General features: G+C 37.4%; 1 protein-coding gene across 35 annotated transcripts in view; it reads left to right on the top strand.

Annotated features, from left to right (window-relative positions):
* Map2 (microtubule associated protein 2) overlaps positions 1–22,636 on the top strand; it is a 279,474-nt gene that overhangs the window by 210,862 nt on the left and 45,976 nt on the right. For 27 of the 35 annotated variants that reach the window (XM_037210313.1, XM_037210310.1, XM_037210312.1 and 24 more), the window contains 2 exons: positions 18,971–19,084; positions 21,051–21,128. In XM_037210313.1, the coding sequence (XP_037066208.1) occupies positions 18,971–19,084; positions 21,051–21,128 (192 nt within the window). Of the gene's footprint in view, positions 1–4,903; positions 5,011–18,970; positions 19,085–21,050; positions 21,129–22,636 lie in introns of those variants that run through there. The other 8 variants (XM_028870078.2, XM_028870084.2, XM_037210330.1 and 5 more) reach the window with 2 other exon arrangements.

Genomic DNA, 22,636 nt, shown 5'->3' with positions numbered 1-22,636 from the left:
ACACTGCAGAAACCATTAACTTGTGGTGATTCTGTTTCACCATTAGCACACTCTGTCTCCCTCTTAAAGACTGGGTGTCTTCTTCACTAAGTTCAATCTTCTCCAGTTGCTCTGATACAAGGCCTCTGAGAATTCCATAAAAGCCCTGCAGAATTCCATGTGCATGGGAAAAAAGAATGGCAGTATCTCTTGATTGAACTAGGAAATTGAGAAGCTGTGTAGTGCTCCAAGGAGACAGACATCTTAATAAGACATTGTGATTGAAATGGAATGAAGATATGCTTGCCTTTCATGGTTGCAGTGAAGATTATAAAATAGTATAAAGTGTATAAAGCCAGTGCTCCAAGACATAGTGTCTATTAGTTACCATCATCGTGGGTGACAGTGGTGGTGACAGCCTTGAACAAGGACTTTTGATTTCTGGCTGAGTACAGTGGAACTTGATGAGGGTGGGACTCTCCACTGAAAGGACCCTGATAGGTTTGAGGCAAAAGGGGATGAACACCAGCTACAGCATCATGGTTAGAAGGAAGGAAAGAGATAATGGTGTAGACCAAGAGTTTCCTTATCATCCATCCTGCAGCCCCTGGCTTTTCAGCTGCAGTGTTCAATAAATGTGTGTTGGGCCAGCGACTGCATGATCAGGCAAAGGCAAAGACAGTCTTTTTCAAGTTAATTTGAAAACTATACTTTTGTCCCCTGAGTTTAGAGACCTTTGTTGTTGCATTGCTGTTGGTTTGTTTTTTTGGTGTTTGTTTTTTGTTTTTGAGTATGGCAGCACTCTGTAACCCAAGCTGGCCTTGAACTCGCTGTATAGTCCAGACTCAACTTAAAGTCAAGGTTATCCCCTTATCTCAGCTTACCAAGTAGCTGGATTACAGATACGTATGCACCACCATGCCAATCTAGCTTGGTCTCTTCAATACTCAACACATGACCCTTATTGACTAGCATGGAGTAATACAATGCAATATAGAAAAAAAAATCACTGTGTATAGTATGCATGTTCAAGCCATGGACAACTAGTATCATTTAATATTCTATTTATTCAGTGGTCTTAATGAAGTATTTAACAGCATTGGAAAAATCTATTTGTCAGGTCAATGTGTACTTGCCAGCTTCCTTGAAAAGATAATATAAATTAAATTCAACTCACTGGTATTTCTTTTGAGTGATGGTGTCAGGAACATCCAGTGTTTATGGTGGACTCATCTCAGCGTGTATTAAATGAGTCTTATGTTATCCTGCAGAAATTGATTTCTCAGTGTTCATATGTATGCTCATAGTGACAGAGGTGGTACAGCATCATCTGTGGGTTGCCATAGTGATGTTTTCAGTCTAAACTATGGTGTGATTTTTAAACTAACTCCTTCTAAAAATAACAGACCAATTATTGAATCCCTAAGATGTGCAAGTGTGGAAAACTGTAGGGAAAGAAGGAATGTAAAACTTGGTTTCCTTATACTTACAAAGAATACTCCAATGATAAGTTAGTACGCAGTCAGCTTCTTTCCAAACAAGTTTAATAAAATAAATGTTCTCATGGATGTTTTATGGGTAACTTCCTTAAAAATGTGCTGTAAATCATCACTTGTATAAGCAAATCCTTTTAAATCTCAATATGGAATTTTTAAAATGCTATGCTTTGAGGATGGTGACCTTATGGGAACTGGTGTTATATTTGGAGGTAAACATTTCAAGGACCAAAGAGTTCATTCTTCTTTTCACTCACCTGTAATGCAGAAGTATATTGCATTTCCCCCATAAAAAATAATCTTCAAAAGCAAAACTGTTCACATAAAGCACTCCTCAGGGGAAGGAGGTCCTTGGCTATGCTTGTAGTAGCCAGGAAATTCCTCAAGTTGACTCAAAACTGTTTTTTCTGCTTTCTTCTTGGCTATGGTTGCCTCTTCATTTCCAGAAGGTTTTTTTCCCCTGAGCTTGTTTGTAATCATCTCTATAAACAGGATTACAGAATGGAAGCATCATGTCTTCCTAACACTGGGCCTCCTTCAGCCTCCTGTCCTACCTTCTTCTCTCTCATACACCATTTGAATATTCATTTTCATTTATGGGCTTTGAGACATTTTAAAGATGAGCATCCATCATCAACTTGTCTTTGTTCTTGTGCACTGAGACCAGTATTGGAAATCAGGATATGTTAGAAAGGAATAATATTCTAATTTTACTGCTTTACCCTTTTCTAGATATTGACTCCTGCCATACAATGTAAATGAATGCCCATGGAAAGATGGGTGGAATTATTTTCTCAACTCTAATTTTGATGCTTTATTTCCTTGTCCTTTTTAAAGGACACATAGGCACATGTAAAAACATGTGAAGCTATTCAGAATCAAGCCACCTAACCAAAGGGTAGTTCTTTTTCTTTTTAAATTGTTTTCCAAAGTATAATTGAGAAGAAAAAATGGCTTATAATAATCCATTCCTTTCTTTAGCCCTTTGTTGAAGAAAGCAAGAGAAATACATCTTGGTCCCCACAGAGTTCCAAATCTGAATGACAACTAGACACCTCATCTATAAGTTTCTTATCCAGAAGCAAGGCTCAAAGTTACATTAGAATTTATATTAAAATAGCATGAGGTTACTTGCAAAAATACAGAAAAGAGTTGATTTGTATCTATAAAATCTATAAATCTTTGCATCTAAAAGTCTATAAAATTTTGATCAGAACATCATTGTAGGAAGTGGAAGTTTTAAAAGTTACCTTTCAAGTGATGCTTTAAGGATGTGGAGACACAGTTTCCATAGTCAGTGTGCTCGTGATTTGGCAATATAACTGATTGTCACTTCATTTGGTGTCTTGTTATCTATGGTATTGAATCTTACCCTTACTGAGTCTAATTATGAAATCATTTTGATATAATGTTTCATGGTTGTAACAGCCATATCCACAAAGTATTAATTCCATATTCCTCACCTTGCTCTGAATACCATTATCTATCCAGGGATAGAAAAGTCTCTGGCTCCTTTTCATTCCCCAAGGGTAGTTTGAAAAACTGGAGCCTGCTCTCCTTATCCTTATTGACATCCATGGACAGAGCCAACTGTGAATTAAATGAATCAGAAAGAAATGGTGTTAGGACAGGATAACAGTGTTTTTTCCTGCAAGTCATTGTTCCTTACACAATGTGGAATATCAATTATTAACGTAGAATTTATACACGGTAACCAGTAATATTCACAGTCTAGAGATGGCATATAGGAGGATTGCAGAGGCTTCATGCAAACATGTCATTTTATGTAAGGACTTGAAGAACAGAATTTGATGTTAGAAAGGTCTTTCAGCCATCACCCCACTCAAAGACACCAAAGGACAACTGTGTACTTAGAACCACAGCTTGGAAACTTGTATATTTCCACAGCCTTGCATCACAGGCTTCAACATGGCTCTTCAGTTTGTATACCAACCATCATGGCTTTGATCACATTCTATCATTTTGGGATGTCCACAAAGATATCTATCATTAGTGTTTCCATTTACAAATGAGGAAATAAGGACACAGTCTGATTAAAAGAGTTATTCAGAGATGCTCATTTAGAAGATGAGGGTGTTGAATTGAGAACCCATTGACCGGGAGCCTTGTGCAACTTGGTTTCATTCTGTGTTGTCTATTCCCCAAGAAAAGACTGTGTAAATTTTGTGTGTCTACTTTATCATTTATTTACTTTCTAAGCAGGCTACTGACTGTCAACGCTTTTAAGATTTTTTTAGAATAGAGTTAATTTGGGAGGGGGCTCTCAGAATTAATCTTGTAAATTTCACCATTTGTCCTTTATTGGAAAACATTAATGGAATTTGGCCATTCCCTTGCCATACTTTCAAATAATACAACAGTTATTTGGAAGGAATGTAGAAGATAAGCTTTCCTATCTAACACTCCTCAGGTGTAGTCAACCCCTGAAAGCGTTTGCTACCTGGTCCAGGCTTCTTGTCTATTAGAAGACAACTCCTCCACTGCCGCTCTGCATCAGGCCCCATCCATGGCAGGCAAAGTGCACATTTGTTACAGAACTCACATTCACACTCCTGGAGCATGGCATAAAATCATAGCGTGATTCTCAGTTTCCTCCTGAGTGGAGAAAGAAGGGAGGCAGAGGGGGGAAAAAAGATATTTATAGATGTCAAAATATGCAAGTGTTCACAAGCAGTCTTTGGTGACTTCAACAGGCCTCAGGCATGATGGTTGGACAAAACAAGTCCTGATATGAAGTGGTTCTTTTTTGGATATTACTTGAGGTAAATATAAAAACTAAAGGGCATTTCTTTACCTTACTCCTAACCATTCCCTACAATGCCTTTTTCCCCCTTGGCATGTCTATATTTCTAGATCTGCCCTCCCATACCCAGGAGACAGTAGAGCCTTCTCTACACTTTAACATCCCCATAGCTCAAGCAGCCCCGTGCCAGACAGACCCGGACCCAGACACATACATTTATTGTTGCAAAGATCACATAGTGGAGCTGGAAAGCACAGGATGGCGTTATGGGGGCAAGGTTGTCATCACTCATGAAAACAGCAGATAGCTTGAACCTTCTCTCTGTTCGTCCTTTTCAACCTTAGAAAAGTGAAAACTGCTTTTTGTTACCCTCCTGTCTTCCATGCCTCCATTTCTAAATTGAGATCCTCCTTAAAATACGATCTATTGCGCATACTTTATTAATGTATGCAGAGCAAAATAGTGCAGGGCCCTTTCTCCAGCAAAATGACTAAAGCTCTCCGCATCAGCCCCTGAGGCAAATAAACAAGCAGGCCTAACAATACAAAAGGTTGCAGATTTTCTTCTTCTTCTTGTTGCCATGCCAACCACTCATTGCTCTGGCTGCCATTTCCCTGAGCTCCGCAGAGAGAGGCGTGTGCAGAGCAGTTACTTAGCATTCAAGGGTGGATCTGCAGAAAAACACACAGCCTCACTGCAAAGCGTCGGGCCTGGCGGCACCGGTGGACAAAACCAGCAAATGGGGATCTTTTCAGTGTTTTCCTCATGAAGGTTAGGCATTTGGGCTAGAAAGAATGAGAGAGAGATGGATTTTTTTTTTTTTAAATTAAGGCAGTTCCACGAGGTTTGTATCTGTTGTTTGCTTTGTCCTGTGTGGTCTCTAGCAGATGAAGTGGGTGTGGGTGTTCGTTTCTGTCATACTATGTGGCTTGTGGTGTTGATGCCTACTAGGTCTGAACCTATCAGGTCCAGCTTAAATGGACAGTGTCATAAAGAATGTGACTCTTGCTCTTGGGAAGGAATGGGCTTCTGTGTACCAGGTAATCCCAGCTAGAGCTTTCTATGCTTTACAAAATAGAGGAAAGGCTGTGCGCTGGATAAAGTTTGTCATTTAAATATCCGGTTGGATGGTGGTTGTCACATCATTGTTGCTTCTCAGTCAAAGTGAGAGTGAGATGACATTGTCTTAGGCCAGTGATTCTGAGTCAAAATATTAGGAAAAATCAATTTCTCAAGACCGCTTCGATTAAACCCAATGACTCAGCAAATTGAAGTGTTATTTTCTTTCTTGGAATTTTAAATGCCTACATTTAAATGAGTTGTGATGAGCAAATCTCTATATACACACAAACACCATACACACACACACACATACACACATACACACACACACACACACACACACACACACACACACACACACACATTGAATTAAATGTAGGTATAACTTAATTATATTTTGTTTTTCAAACTTTCTCCTAGTCTGTATTTTCTAGAATCTTGCCATGGTTTCTCCTTTCTAACTTGCTGTTGCATTTTATCACTGTGATTTCGTTCATTGCTTTTCAATCTGAGGGCTAAAAAAAATCTCGATTTAGAAAAAAATTTTCAGCAGTTCATAAGATCTTTTTCGTTTAAAATGAATACGTGAAAATAATAAGTAATGGAAGTGACTCTTTTGAGATTCATTCCTAGACTGTAGTAAGCCTTTGAATTGATTAATATTATGAAGGAACTTTTGATGTCCCCTGTGTTTGCAAGTATTCTATTCTCTCCTCACAAAACAAAAAAGGAGAAAGAAAGAGAGGGAGGGAGGGATTGGGAGAGGAAGAAATGTGGCGGTAATTTTTAACATTAATTTTTCCAGGTATCCTGAGAATTTATGAATCATCGAGCAATAATGTGTTATTTGAGTTATGTAGTAATATATATTTACATATCATGCATCCATAAGTATATAGATACTTTGACAATATTGCTGGCTTTTATCAGATGTATATGGCACTGGATGACTAGTATCTGGGCTTTCAGTTTGCTTCTGTGGCCGTCGGAAGGTTCCTGAGTAGATGGGGAATACTTCGCAGTCAACACGCCTCTCTTTTTTCCCACACGCTACTCAGATACACTGATTTTCTGCTTTGGTGTGTTGAGCCCTCCTCCCTTCCTCCCGGTACCTTCATGCTTCACTGCTCCTTAGCAGGTTACAGAGAGCATCTGCACCTGCTCGCAGAGGAGTATGGAAATTCACGTCAAGAGCAGATGAGTAGAACAACTGGTGCTGCCTTGCAGCCCTGGTACTTTCAGTCTTCTCTGACCAGGCATTGTGAATCCCAGGAGAAAAGGCTAAACCACATGCTACCAGCTCACCATGCAGCAGCTCTCAGAAAATGAGTCACACTGTTCAGCTACACTCATAAAAAATACAGTTCTAACCTAGCCAAGCTGGTGAGCAGAGAGAAAAAGGGGTAGGCCTTGGGTTCTCCTTCATCTTTTAACAGCTATGTAAATGCTAGGTATCTACCAGAATATGAAACTAAAATGTCTGTGTTCAAAATTTATTGCAAGAATATTCAGAATTTCAATAAGCATTATACTTAGGTAGATAAAGAGGAAGAAACAATTCCAGGACAAATCATCTATACTACAGCATCCTGAACACTAGACTTGAGTCTAAATTGGAAGTATAGATCAGGACTGTACTGGCAAATGAGTAACGCCTTTCTTTATGGGCTTCTGCAGTCTGAATGATCAGTCCTCTGAATGAAGTAAAAACCTTTTCTCGTAACACAGTTTTATGGTACCAAGCCAATCTGTGATGGTTTCATTCAAGAGCAGTATTGTGTGACATAATTGGGAAATCATTTGGGAAGGGTTCTCAGAAGTCTACCAGAAAAGGCAGAGAGCTGCTGTGATCTCAATCTCTGGTTTAGCTTTCCTAAACACCTGCAGGGACTATGGTTATATGTTTCTAAGAGCATCCATTCAGGTGTCCATCTACTGAGGTTATTTATTAAACTAGTTTTTATACCAAGACTGTAAATGCTTTGAACTTGTACTCTGCTTTTCTTTCTTCCTTTGGCATACATTACTCTATTTATTTCCTGGTGTAGATTCTAGTAAGTATTTTAATTAACACAGAAAGAGATTGAGAACCCATGTATGGAGTTAAGAATGGAAATCACATAGACAAAATTGTGCTACAAAAAGGATACTGTAGTGTTAGTAATGCATTTGTGAGAAAGACTGAATCAGAACAATATATTGGGAATGAAAGAATAAATTGAGAATCAATGAGATGAAGCTGGAGTCATTGTCAAGGTGAGAGAGCTGGTTGCCATAGAAAGTAATTTCCCCATTTCAGTGGGGAAAATATTGCCAGAAGTGACTTTCTGTAAAAGTGGGGGTGAGAATTGGAGGGTTGGGGATAACAAAAGCACATAGCACATCTAATCAGAGACATTTGCTTGATAACTGCCAAATCGGAAATAATACGAAAAGTTAAGATCAACAAACTGTTGCTGGAGAATTTGTCTCCAGCTCCCGCAGCCAAGTCCTGCCAGTCCTGGAGCCCAATTATAAAATAAACATGCAGATGCTTACATTATTTAAACTGCTTGGCCATTAGCTCAGGCCTATCATTGTCTAGCTCTTACTCTTATATTTAGCCCATTTCTATTAATCTGTACTTTGTCATGTGGCTCGTGGCTTACTGGTACTTTACATCTTCCTTGTCCTGGTGGCAGTGGCTCCAGGCATTTTTCTCTTTCCTTCCTCCTTCCTCAATTCTCCTCTCCCCTTGTCCTGCCTATACTTCCTGCCTGGTCGCTGGCCAATCAGTGCTTTATTTATATAGAGCAATATCCACAGCACTTCCCCTTTTTTTCTTTTTCAAAAAGGAAGGTTTTAACTTTAACATAGTAAAATTACATATAACAAAACAATTATTGAGTAAGAATTACAGTTACAATATTAAAGAAGATATCTATCTTATATTTGTGAGTTTAAGGTTTTATATCTAACTTATCTTTTATCATAACTAAGGAAAATTGTAAGTATCTAGTCTTTAACCACATCAAAGACCTCAGAAGGATATAATACTACCTGAGAAATGGGAGCAGGATGCAAGCAACTTTCAGGAGTCTTGCAGGGTAGACAGAGACAGCTGACAGCCTGGACAGTCATCCAAAGTTCTCTTGTAAAGTTGGGGCATGTCGGCAGAGCATGAGACTCTTAATCTCAGGGTTGTGGGTTCATGCCCCACGTTGGGCGCCAATTGTTGCTGGAGAATTTCTCTCCAGCTCCCACTGCCAAGTCCCACCAGTCCTGGAGCCCACTTATAAAATAAACACACAGACGCTTACATTATTCAAACTGCTTGGCCATTAGCTCAGGCCTATCATTGTCTAGCTCTTACTCTTATATTTAGCCCATTTCTATTAGTCTTTACTTTGACACATGGCTCGTGGCTTATTTGTACCTTACATCTTCCTTGTCCTGGAGGCAGCGGCTCCAGGCGTTTTTCTCCTTCCTTCCTCCTTCCTCAATTCTCCTCTCCCCTTGTCCTGCCTATAGTTCCTGCCTGGTCACTGGCCAATCAGTGCTTTATTTATATAGAGCAATATCCACAGCACTAAACTTCTGAGAGACATAAAAAATCTAACAGATAAGAATCATACAGATGCCCAGTAATTCTCTATTTTCATTCTTACAAAACTGAGCCCAATGTAACCTTAGCCGATTGGAAAATGTCCCCAAAATAGCTTGAGATGGGAACACAGACATGTATGTTCTATTTGATCCTCCAGTTGTAAGGTAAAGATTGATTTTCCCTTCTGTGTCAAGAACACTGCAAATCTCAATCTTGATTAAAGGATAGCCTGAACCTTGAAGCATATTGTATGTTCTCCATCATAGGCTTAATTGTACTCATTTAGAGGAGTACAGTAATACTAGCTTGGAAAAATAATACCCTAATTTTGAAAATCATCTGAGTAGACTATGATTGATGTCTCATTTCCTCTGTTTCATCTCTGAGTCCATGAAATGACTTTTCAAATGGTAAGGGTTTAGATAGTAATCAGTACTTGTATATTGAAACGTGAAAATTGTACATTGACTATAGGAAAAAGAAATTTTGCTGTAGACAGAGCTGAGCATTGAGCCTAGGGCCTTGTTCTTATAAGCAAGCCCTCTACTGTGAGCTACATCCTTGTCCTAGGAAAATGTGTGTGTGTGTGTGTGTGTGTGTGTGTGTGTGTGTGTGTGTGTGTGTGTTTTCAATTGTATGTATTTATTTTGTCTTGTTGTTTAAAGGGGGGCTTCCTGTGATGCATTCTTTTCTTTTTAGATAATAGGTTGAGCTGTAAATAATACCTGTTTCCTTTATAAGCAGCACAGAATGTCAAATAATTGAATGTGTTTTCTCCTTGGATCATGTTTCATTTGAATTCCTGAACTTGTCATCTTCCTTTAACAAAAGGTTATTGGCTATTACCAACTTGAAAAAGCAAAGATTTGAAACATTGCAAAGAGTGGAATAGGGGTTGAAATGTAGCTCAGTGTAGTCTCACTGCCTGGATGTGTGAGACCCTGGGTTTCATCCCCAGTGCTGAAAAATAATCCCACTAGACTGCAGATGCTGTTCGTGGTGCTTTTCTAAAAGACAGCACACATGGTAATATGTAAAAACGGGCTTATCTTCTTTTTCCCCAATCCCTTTTTTGTTTGTTTGACATGAGGACTGTAGATACACACCAATGAGTTGTGAAAATTGACCTTTTCCTAAAAAAGCAAAGCACTATGTTGACTCAGGATTATAAAGCATGTTAGACATTGTCATCAGGTCATTTCTTGCCTAACTTTTCTAAGTCCTTATTTCAATAGGAAGTAAATGATTATGTTTGCAACCCCAAATGTAGCCACTATGGAAAGCATAGTTTAGGAGGGTGAGGTCATTTAGTTGGGATATCAGTCACCCGCTGCCTTCATTCAATGGCATGTCAGTGGATTATAAGAGAATATTCAGTACTTACAATTCTCATTTAACTTGCACATCTGATCCAAGTACATTCGGGATTATGCTCAAGATCTTAGCTGTTAGTGTCATAGATTTCCTTTCTTGTTGTTAATTGTGAATTCACATTTTGTAACCAGGATCAGTTCACAAATATGAATTTGGTATTTTGATGTGAAAATGTATCCTCCATTGTATATTACACTGAGAAAATATTGACCATTTCTTCACTGGGAGAAAACGTTCTGAGGCCTCTGTGCCTCTGCTCTCTGATGTAACAGAAGGGAAAGCAAAAGCCCCACAGAAGCACAGGGTCTCCCTCTTCACCAGATCTGATGGAAAATAATTATGATAAAACAATTATGATAAAATATCTTAGAATTTCTATTTTATTATAACACTGAGATATTCTTAATTACATCAAGATAATCCTTCCATTATGGTCTACAGATTTTCAGATAAGACACTAGTTAGTATAGTACTATATTAAAAACCTCTCTTTCCATGACTTTTGTTGAACCAAGTCATTCTGCCTCGTTTCATGTTACATTTCCCAATTATATTTGAAAAAAAGGAGCAGAGGTGGGTTCTTGAGGCCCTTGGGTTCTTGGGAGCGTTTTGCTTTACCTTTTCTTCCTTAGGAAAAAGAACCCACACTACCAATTCACATCAAACACTCTTGAGGGGTGAGAGGTGGCTGTAGATACTGGGAATCAGCGGTTCTTCAGTGCAAGTGGGATGAAAACAAGTAAGAGAAGCTGGGCAATCTTAGATATGCTCTTAGAAACAGGAATCGGTTCAATGATATTTTCCTATGAAGGTTGTAGGATATCATAGGAAATCTGAGTTTCCGTATCCTCAGGATGCCCCATAAACCTCTTTCACAGACTTCTGATTGCCTTACTAAATCAAGCACTATCTGTGATTATAGGGTGTAGTGTAAGCTATACCCTCATCTTCCCATTGCCCTAAGCAAAGTTCAGAAGTAAATCAAGCATGCGCTGAGCGCTCTTCTGATAGCATTCTCAATTCTGTTTCCTTTGTTTCTCCAAGTTGTCTGTGGTCACAAGCCCATACATAGGCTACTCACTCACTTCCCTCTTGCAAAGCCTGCTCACCTTTCCCCACAGCACTCCCTCCCACATAGCATCCTATCTTGCATATTTCACTCTACCACACCATCAAAGTGCATGCACCATTCTCTTTCTGCTGGGCTCCAATTTAAGGGATAAATGTAGTATTAGAGATGGAAATACCTGAATATTAACAGAGATTGAGAAAAGTAAACAATATTGAAGCAAAGTCATCTATGTAAAATTTTATTTGGATAGGTCCCCTGGATATATTTAATGTCATTTGTAAGTATGTACAGATTTTTTTCTGATTTTCTACTGCTTGTGTCTTACATATCTTTCATAATGAACCTTTTGTATCTTACACGTGAAGGAATACTTGCTTGCACGAGTCCAGAACAAAATTAATCATTACTTTAGATTTTTTTGGACATAAAAATTTTTAGAAATCATCAAATGCTTTTCTTTTATTTTCATGATTATATCAATTGCAAAGGCAATATTGTGCTTTGCATTTCTTTTTCTACTTAAAATTATGCTCTTGGAAAGTCGTTCCATTTTTGCTACTAATTGGTTGGTCCCAGCAGAATCTGTTTAATGTTCAGCAGTTGTGCTTGTTTGGAAGTTTCCAACGAAGGTATCCACCTATGCTGTGCTGTGGCTGAACTTTTATTTAACTATATTATTAATAATAGGGGCTTTGCTTACATGTATACTTCTCTTCTCGTGTTTCTTTTACTATAGGTGTTTCAATTCTCATAATTTCACTGTACTTTCCAAGATTGTGAACAATGATTCTATGTATATGTGCCATTATAATTTGGAAAATATAAAGAATTACTATAAGTAACATATAATCAAGTCCCTTTCAGTGCTGGTACAAAGAAAATACATGTGAACAACATTTTATACAATTACTGGGTCTAAAATAAAATATGTGGTTAGAATATGGGCAATCAATTACTTAGTTTGTAGTTTATGAGGCAAAGCTGATTGCTGCCAAGAATTGCAAATTCATTCTCAGAAATGTGTTAGGACTGAACATTTAATCAAACTGTCCTTATACAGAAATCATGTTGCCTTTCCTGTATGGTGACTGAGTGTACTCTATGATATATGTGAACAAAGTAATTTAACTGTGAAGGGATTCTTAAATTATGTAAGATCTCCCGAAACTTGATCAAGTTATGCTGAAGACAAGCAAGAAAAAGGAAACAAGTGTTCACTGACTTAATAGTTTAAATCATATTATGACACTGGTTACAATAGAAAAAGCTATGTTTAGGTAACTAGTTAAGACTATTTCTGATGTAAAAGGAATTTATATTTCAAAAATCTCATCCCAATGGCTCCTTTTGAAATATCTGTATTATGTTCCCATTTTCTTATCATGTCATTGCCCTCAGGCTTTCTACTTTTTGTTGCTGCAGAAACAATACTTTCATCATGTGAAACCTTACATTCACTCCTGATGCCCAAGTCTCTCATGAAATCCAAACAGAGATTAAACCTTAAAAGCAGGGAGAAACTCTTGTATATTTCAGTGCGGACACACACAGACAGGCATGCACAGGCACACACGTGTATGTTTTGTGTATTCCACAGTTATTCTTTTTAAGGGTAGAGTTGTTCAAGCTCTCATTGTTTTACTAATAATTTATATTCACATTGTTTTATATTCTAATCATTTGATAGTGTAATGTGTTTCAAGTCCTAGCAGAGAAGACACTACAAGTTTTCAAAAGTCTGCAAAAAAAATAGTGCAGTTTTAATAAGATGTAACATAGAATGTTTAAATCTCTCATTTTGGCATTATCAATCCCCTTATGCCAAAATGATTATATTTAATGTGTTAAGATTAGAACAGTTTAAAATTTTCAGGAAGCAAATTCTTCATTAAATTTATGTTTACCCAATTAATTTAGATAAGTGAAATATTATACTTGACTTTTCTGTTTTATCACCCTTCTGTTATATGAGCTACAAGTAGCAACAAGTGTGTGTATACATATAGCACTACCAGAAATCACTCCCAAACCTTAAACCAGAAATTGTAAGTATAAAGCTAGATTGGGAACATATTCACTTAACTATGTGTCTTTTGCTTAAATATTTTCCACCTCTATATCCATCTGGGATACTAAATTTAGAAATAGAATTTCCCGTAGTTTCTGTTTCTGATCTATGCTTGTCTAATTACTTTTGTCTCAATACTTGATGATCCTTACATTGTAGTCTTATCTCACTGATATTTACCTTAGCTTGCTACACCTTTCTCCTTAACCAAACTTGAAAATAAGGGCAGTCCAATTAAATCTCTAAAGAATGTGTTTGAGTAGGCCAAAGTATAATCTAGGTAAGATTATGGATTTGAACACACAGGTTGAGGTAGGAAGAAAAGAGAGTGGAGAGGGACAGAGCAATGGCGTAGTAGTTAAGAGTGTGATGTTCCTGTTCTTACAGAAGACCTGAGCTCAGTTTCCAGCATCTAATCAGATGGCTCACAACTGACTCTAATTCCAGCTCCAGGAGATCCAAACCTCTGGCCTCCACCCACACCGGCCATCACTTGCACATACCCACACTTAGAAATATACACATACATGAAATTTTTTCAAAGGGAGGTTTATAGAAGAATCAGTCAAAAATCCATGGCCACTAATGTAAAAGAAGAAAGAAGAAAAACAAAACGTGTCCTTCCATAAGATTACCTCGGACTTCAAAAACAATGTGTGCAGGGTTGCCACATCTTATCTTTGTATTTCCGAGTAATGGCTAAGCATTCTTACATTGTCTAAAACAGACACAAAATAAACTCCCTTCCAGAAAACAAACAAAACTGAGCTCTATACAACTGTGATTTCTTCTCTTAAATGTCTTTGTCTTCATCAATTGACTCTACTTACAATGTATTTGCCCCCTTAAATAAGGTGGGGCCTTGTTTCAATCAGTATATCTTCAGAAGAAATGTTCAGGAGAAAGGGCTGCTGAGCAAAGATGTGTAATTGCAACATTGCCTATTGTGATGCTGTGTGTCAGTAGAAGTCTGAAGGGTGGGGTATGCCAATGCTGGCCTCCTTAATTAATGCAAAGATGCCAGGGGAACAAACAAACAAAACCCTCCGACAATCTGCTCTTTAAATGCTTTCATCACCAGCTGATTCAAGGAAATACTTTCATAGGAGCCATTTACTCTCCAAATTAAGCAAGAAGCAAGGAATTTTCCTTCCCCCCACCCCTTCTTCATGAATTTATGGAGGGTGTTTGTTCAGCAGAGCACTTCGAACTACACAGTGCTTTCCTTGTTGACTGGATTCCAGCAGCAGCAGCAATTAACATTGGTTTCCTAGGCAACCATTTTGTACCCTACTGAGAAGAACCTTCTTGACAGGAGCATTCTGTCTTAAATTGTTTTGTTTTCCTTTTTTCACCAAGTGTACGGTAGACTGATTTGTCATTTCTTTTAACACACCATTATTGTACCCACGATGCTTCAAAGCAGAAACGTTTAGTGGTTTTTATAGCCATATGGTTGAATTTACTGTCAATGCGTCTTGGTTCACTTTTAACAAGCTGCAAAAAATCAACAAAAATGTGTGCCCTGGCATATGCCGATTTGCTTGCATTTTGTGTTCACCATCCAACTGGTGAACCATTGCAGGTTTAAGGAGGCACAGCTGGTCCTGATCCACATCCACAGGCTGCACATCCAGCAATTATTGGGGCTACCATCAATGTTACATCTTTGCTCAAGAAGCAGCTTAGAATTTTCAGAGCTCTTGAAAGATTGTCAAGTCCATCAATTTTGCTAATCAACTGGGATTTAGTAAGCTAATATCACAGAAACCACAGTCTGAAGATGTACTGTGTATGGATCCTGGACCTGTCTTTAAAATTCTGCCATGATGAAGACTGAGAACAAAAAGGTCCTAGGGAAGGTGTAGTGTGAATGATCTGCTGGAGGAAAGCAAGGGGCTGGAGCAGCTGTAAATTCTGAGCTGTACTGTAGAAGAGTGGTGCAAGGCTAATTTAGACACCTTTTGTAAGGGACAAAAGCCTGAAAAAGTGTCTGGCAAACAGTGCCCAGCATTGAAGCTAGGAGGTATTCCAAATGTTTTCCTAAGTGGTGATACATTACCCATCTCTGTGTTCTTTGTACTGTATCTTTATGTCACGTATTCTTTTTTTTTTTTTTTAAGATTTATTTATTTATTATGTATACAGAAGAGGGCGCCAGATCTCATTACAGATGGTTGTGAGCCACCATGTGGTTGCTGGGAATTGAACTCAGGACCTCTGGAAGAGCAGTCGGTACTCTTAACCACTGAGCCATCTCTCTAGCCCCCATGTCACGTATTCTTATACTATCCAATAATCAACAGCTTTACATCTTTGTAAGAAGTAATGAGATAAATTAGATTCAGAGAAGTTACCTTTCATGTTTCCTTCTAAATAGTTTGTAATCAAATCTACTTGAGTTATTTCTGAGTTATCGTTTTGTTACCTGTGACCTGACTTTACAGCCAAGCTATTTTCATTAATTGTAGAAATTCATTGTTATATTGACATTAATGATAAAATAAAGACTATCACAAGTTTAACATTCAGACATTAGTCAACTACTAGTAACTTCTCCAATGCTAAGCTGATGTTAATCGGCTGAAGTCCTAACATTCACAAAAGAGAAAAAAGAAATACCATGTATGCTCCCTGACTAACGCAACTTATGCCATAAGCTAAAAAAAACCTTTGCTTCTCCAAGTTTTGAAGTTCACAAGATAAATAATATTTCCAAATAGCTACTTGCAATAAGCAGTATTATCCTTTCAACTATAGATGTCAATATTACCTTTTAATTGTGTATGATAACTAAGCAATTTATGTATAATACATTATTTTTAATCATCTCAACAGCCAATTTCTAGTCATAAATTTGCATATGTGTTGAAAAAGAAAAAGAGAAAGTGGAGAAAATAAGCTAAGAAAAAATTAAATGTCTTTTACTCTCTTACCTATAGGAGGAGATTTCCTGCTGTTAATTGTCCTAGGGAGCTTTAAAGCTACCAAGCTCTTTGGACCTCCATCTAGATGGCAGTCCAGAGTTGGGACTTGATGATAGGAATCCCAAGTAGATAGGACCCAATATTTATGCAGTCAGGTTTGAGACCAGAAAATTTAAAAAGAAAAAAAAAAGACAGTGTTTTCTTCCTTCAGAATTTTGTCTTTGAAAAATACTTCTTCTGATCATCATTATACTCACAAATATTAACAACAATGAGTTATGATATCAAGAGATAGCCTAGAGGGGCTGGCCCCTCAGAAACCACTACCATGGTCGTTAGTGAGATATGGAGGTGGTGAGAACTGTCTGGACATCCTCCTTTCCCTTCAGATTCTTGGTGCGCTCTTTTATAATAATGTAATTACCTAGCTGAGATCCCAAGTGCTATTACTTGTTCCATTTTGTGAGTGAAACTTAAAAGCACAGTGAGTTTGAATGAATTTGTTAGGATAAAATAACTAGAAGGTCAAAATTCTTCAGTACAAACCCATATTTCTCTGAACTAAAGACCTTAATAATTCCTTAATAACTTACCCTAAAGGATAGTTACCCCCTAAATAGGTAAAAATATGATGGGTGGATGGGTGGGTAAGTGGATAGATGGGCAGGACAGATGGATGGAAGCAATGGATATATATGTAAGGATGAATGAAAACTATCATACATGATTAAATATATGAAAACAATAGGTGTATATATATGACAAGAGTCATAGTTTTTATAATTTTATTTTTATTAGTTTGATTTTTTATAACTCATACTTGGTCATTTGTGTTTCTTTGGTACATTTATTCTTAATTATCCGTGAACTTACCCAAACCCTGAGTGAATTTGCTCCTATCCCATGAGTCAGTCAGTGGAGATGCAGAATCCACCCAGGAGAGCTCTGATTACATTTCTCCTGGGGAAAAAAGCCATCTCTTACTCTGTAGGGAACACTACTGTTGATATCCTGTTGATAAATTCCTTTGCTGCTTTCAAGGAAGACTGTAAGTTCACTGGACCAAATGAAACCCCCAGAGCTCCTGTTCATGGCCATATATTTCCAAATACACTGAAATTTTGAATAGAAGGTATATTATTTTCTATTTGAAAAGATTTAATAATGTTATTATTCCAAACAACTAGAAGACATTAGGTAAAGCAATATGAACTTAGCTTCCTAATATACTATCAGAGTATCTTTAAAATAGAATTTTTAAAATCAAAAGTGGGTGCTGGGAGTTGAACCCAAGGTCTTATGCATGCGAAACAAGCACGGTACCACTGAACTGCTTCTCCAGCTCCTGATAAATCCTTTTTAAAAAAAATAGAAGTTTACTGAGACTTCCAAGATCATGTTAAAATTATTTTCTGACAATTATGCTTTAAAATGTACATAAAACAAGTCACCTCGTTCATAGATTACATTCAAATGGAAACCAAAAGCACATTTCTAAATGAGTTTTGCCTCAAACAAAAACAAAAGAAATTCAAATTTCTTATGATTTCTCTTCCAAAATAAACAGAAACTAAATTACTGCTCACCAATGAAACATGATAATGTGTATACAGTGCGTTTTGTGTAGGATGAATGTGACTGCATGGACCAGAGGCATGCCTTCAGTTTTCTCCTCACTTGTCTCTACTGAGACTGTTTTAAAAACCCCTTTATAAAATGCCTACAATGTTATTTTAGCTATTATGTATGAATCCATTCTGTATTATCAAGTTCTATTTTGTTATAAACAGTTAAACTAATTCTCAGTTGATACCAACATGCAGTCCTACACAAAAGACTGAAATATTATAGCAAAGCTCAGTTATAATTTTGTCCCATAAGCTAATGATAATTGTGCTTTTTAAATACTGTTTTCCAAATAAAAAGAGCTTTACCTCATATAAAAAGTTGTAATTTTAAAAAGTTAATTAATGCTCAAGTACTTATGACTCCAATTTAAATGATACTCTTCTGAAACATGTCAAATTCTTACAAAGTATATGAAGTAATTGTGCATTTTTAAAGTTGGCAATGATAGTGTGAAGTATAGATTGTTTCTAATTTACACAAATAATAGGAACAAAAACTTTTATGTTCATTTTCTACCCTTTCGCAAAAAAAAAAAAAAAAAACAAATGGTATTAATTATCCAGTCTAGAAAAAAGCTCAGTGAGGAAGGCTTCAAGAATTGTGTGCGTGTCAAAAGAAAACACCCAGGACTGTGATGGTTTACCAAGTAGATAGTCACATGTGTCTCAGTACAGTTCCCTGTGGGGTGTTCTAAATGCTGCTGGAAGATACTAAATATTACATCAGTGCTAAAAAGAAGATTCAGGAATGATCTATAATACAAGGTTCGTGCTGTCCCAATGTCTACTCTGTCTACCTCTCTTTTACTCCCAATTTTTTTGTACCACACTGGAATACTAGAAGAAGCATTCTCAATGAACAACTTATAAATGTTAGACTTGCACTGAACAATTAATGTATCTGAGAAATCCCAAATCCTGAAATTGTTCTTTTTAAATGCTGTTGACAGTTCTTGAAGCTATTTGGTTGGACTTCTGGTCATTATGTGTTCTTCTGTTATTGTTTATTTGCAGAGGAGGTGTCTGCAAGGATAGTTCAAGTAGTCACGGCTGAAGCTGTAGCAGTCCTGAAAGGTGAACAAGAGAAGGAAACCCAACACAAAGACCAGCCTGCAGCTCTGCCTTTAGGTAAATAAGAAGAGCCTAGGTCAGGGCAAGCATTTGCTGCCCCTTGTCACAGCATAAAGTCTACATGTTCAACAGATTCATTCTACTTTGTACATACTTTGTGCACGTGGCATTCACTTATCACCTCTGTTAGAAGCAGGAGGACCTATTTTGGCCCCCTCAGTGGGTTCACTGGGTTACTTTGATAGGCTTTAGGGTAATACGTTTCTTGTTAGACATGGTGACCCATTTTGTTTATTAAATCAGGATTTATGACTCCATGCCCATGAAGAAAGTGAACTGACACTTCAGTTATAGATGACTGTCTCTCCTTATGGGTTCAAGTACACAAAACCAGTAACCAGAGCTTTGTTAGAATCATCAGTGGCTTGAATCACATAGAAAAGACTGACCTTGTGATTTGAGAATTGACCACATAGCACATAGCTCATCCATCTAAGGGCACTTCAATAGCCTTGCCTTTTCCCATGGTCATAAATGCCCTTCGGTGCCACAGAAGCCTGCAACACATAATTACTGAGGAAGGCACTCAGCCAAAGGCTTGCTGCCCAGCACAGAGAGAAAGGTTGATCCAGCACTTCAATATAGATATATATTTTGATACACAAATACATAGATTATAAATGATAGACAGGTAATAAATACAAAGATAAATTACAGATACATAGATAAGTGATATACATAGCTAAATTATAGGTACATAGATGCGTGGATAGACTGATATATATAGCTAGATAAATGGAGAATGGGCAGATCATAGAGAGTTGGATAAGTAGATAGATAGATAGATATGTATAAATGGAAGGAGGCTTTCTAGGATTCAGTTTTTCTATTTCATACATACATGTGCACAATCTGCCAAAAGGCATGGCTTCTAAATCCTAAAAACATTTCCCTATTTTATAGCTCAGTGTATCCTTAAGATTTGTTTTCTTGATTAAGGGTCCTTGACATGTCTCCTAAAAATAAAGAATAAGAATATTTTCCTTTCCCAGATTAAGAGTTTAGAGTACAGTCAATATGTGCCATTCTGAGTGTTTTGATTATCAAGGACTATCTTTCTCATAAACAGAAATGGGGGGGGAACCCTAATTTAAAACATTAACCTTTAATCTATCATTCATTCCCATTCTTCGTTTTCTCTGAAATAAAAATAAAATTTGAAATCATATGTGCCACAAATCCCAAAGAGCCAGGGAACTAAACATCTGTTGTCACAAAGCCACCTCGAAGGTGCCATTGTGTTAGGAAGCTTCAGTTCATAGAATCTATGAAATCTGTTTAGCCACTGGCATCAAGTGGGAACTGTTTCCTTTGGAGTTCCTTCCCTGTGTGGTAAGTGTCCAGGAGGACTTTAGAAAAGGCTCAGAGCTTTTCCCAACATACTCCCTCACTGTGATGCCAAAGCCAGAAGGTGGCCCAGCTCCCACTAGGTGGGTAGAGCTTGCCTGGTGGCCACTATAGGCTGTGCTGCCTTTACTTTTCCTTTCTGAAAGGGAAAGATACAGAAGACTTAACCTTAAACTGGAGGTGAAGTTTCATTTCAGATGTTTGCCAAACAATGTGACTATGAATGATCCAGATAATTTTTGTTTCTAGACCTAGCAGAACATTCAAAATTTTGTTGTTTTTAATTAAACAGTTCTAATCCCAACCAAAACGCTTGTCTAGTTATGTTTTAATATAGTATCTCAGGGCTAAATTAAATACATTATTAACTTTACAAGTTCAACTTGGGTTTTTTTTTTTTTTTTTTTAACAAACGCAACAGAATTTTTTCATTGGTTTCTAACTTGTTTTTATGGAGAAAATGATTTTGAAAAATATGGAATGTTAATCTTCTAACTTGTCAACAGGTAAATCAGGTGAAAGATAAGAGTTTCATAGGAGTCTGTTTGCAGATGGGAGAGCCACTGGGCTGATAGAATTAACTGTTCTGTCTCGTGTCTTCATTTTTGACCTGTAGCAGCTGAAGAAACAGCTCATCTGCCACCTTCCCCACCACCATCGCCAGCCGCAGAACAAACAGTTGCTGTGGAGGAAGGTAAGGTCTTGACCTTATCGGGTTGGGCCCATCCAAAAGGGTAAATAATAAACTCCAGTCCACAGCCAGGGAACCCCAGTGCCAGGTAATGTAGATCAGGGATGGTGCTATTTCAGACAGTCAAGACAATAAGCCCATGAATGAAAGTAGAATCAGTTTCTATGTACAATCAGAAGTATAAGAATATGGTAAGTATTTCCAAAAATGGAAAATATGACTATGTGAAGAAAACTGTGTGTTCAAGATGCTAGAATAACTATAAACAGTTAACTTAATGTGGAGATGTTGGACAGAAATGATATGGTCCTCTTATGACTGAAAAGAAATAACAAATAACAAATATAATCCCCATGACAGTAGTAGTCAGAACTTTCTCATGGAAGTGCCAGAAATGATATATTTTACTCATGGTTATATTGCCAAGAACTTCCCCAGAGTCTGCCCCAAAGCAAAATCTCAAAAAAATATTAATGAATAGACCAGGAAGCTAATGAATGAACAGACTGAGAGCAGTGAACTGGAAGACCATGGCTACTTCCCCACTGAGACCTACTGCTGTCCATGAATACTTTTATGCACTAGCTCCACACAGAACACCACATCAGCATTTCAGTTCTCATTGACAAAACAGAGGGATGCTTTGAAGAACATTCATTCAGAATGTGAGATGAGAGACACTTGATTACACTGCTTCAGCAGAGACTCAGTCCCAGGACTCAGCATATACATAAAGGCTAGCTGATCTGTGTAAGAGGAACAGCAGCAGCTTGTTTTCAGTTTCAACGCACAAAGGCCATTGTGTTCCTTTTCTCCTCCATTTCTGTTTCCTATTGTCACTTCAGAGTTCATTTGCTATGTCAAAGATAAATAACATCATCATTAAATATTTATCATGTGATAATTCATAATCTGATTCATTTCAATATTTCCTAAATATAGAAAGCTAAACTACTCAACTGCATACTGTTAGCTCTGAGGCAATATTTTTTTAGTCACAGATTTATAAGCAGTGCCTTTTCTTCGCAGCAAGCTGTTTGTTAATTAAACTATCCCCCTCCTAATCTGATACCTGAAATAACGTTAAACAAGTAAAATTATTCAATGAAAAAAATTGGCAACTGTAATTAATGTGCAATGGCAATGGGCTGTTGGTTAATCTTCTTAAATGTGGTGTACAATATCATTTATACATCTGATTCTCTTTTTTGCCTTACGCTTTTCCAGTCATCTGTATACCATATTTACTGAGCACCTACAGTGCCCCACAAACTTCAAATTCTGAGCGAATGCTTGAGAACAAAACATTACCCCTGCTTTCAAAGGGCAAACTGCTTAGTGAACAAGAATGGAATAAATAGGCTTACAAATAATTCAAGTGTGTTACCTCTGGGAAGGATAAAGACCGAAGCCTCCAGACAGAACAGCAAGGGGATCCTTCTTTCATTGTATTGCTAGTTCCAAAATAAAAGGAAAATATTGATAGATCACAGATGGAAAATGTGGGGCAG

This window comes from Peromyscus leucopus, chromosome 13 (genome assembly GCF_004664715.2).
Source record: "Peromyscus leucopus breed LL Stock chromosome 13, UCI_PerLeu_2.1, whole genome shotgun sequence".
NCBI lineage: Eukaryota > Metazoa > Chordata > Mammalia > Rodentia > Cricetidae > Peromyscus > Peromyscus leucopus.
This window is presented reverse-complemented; position numbering and strand designations above follow the sequence as displayed.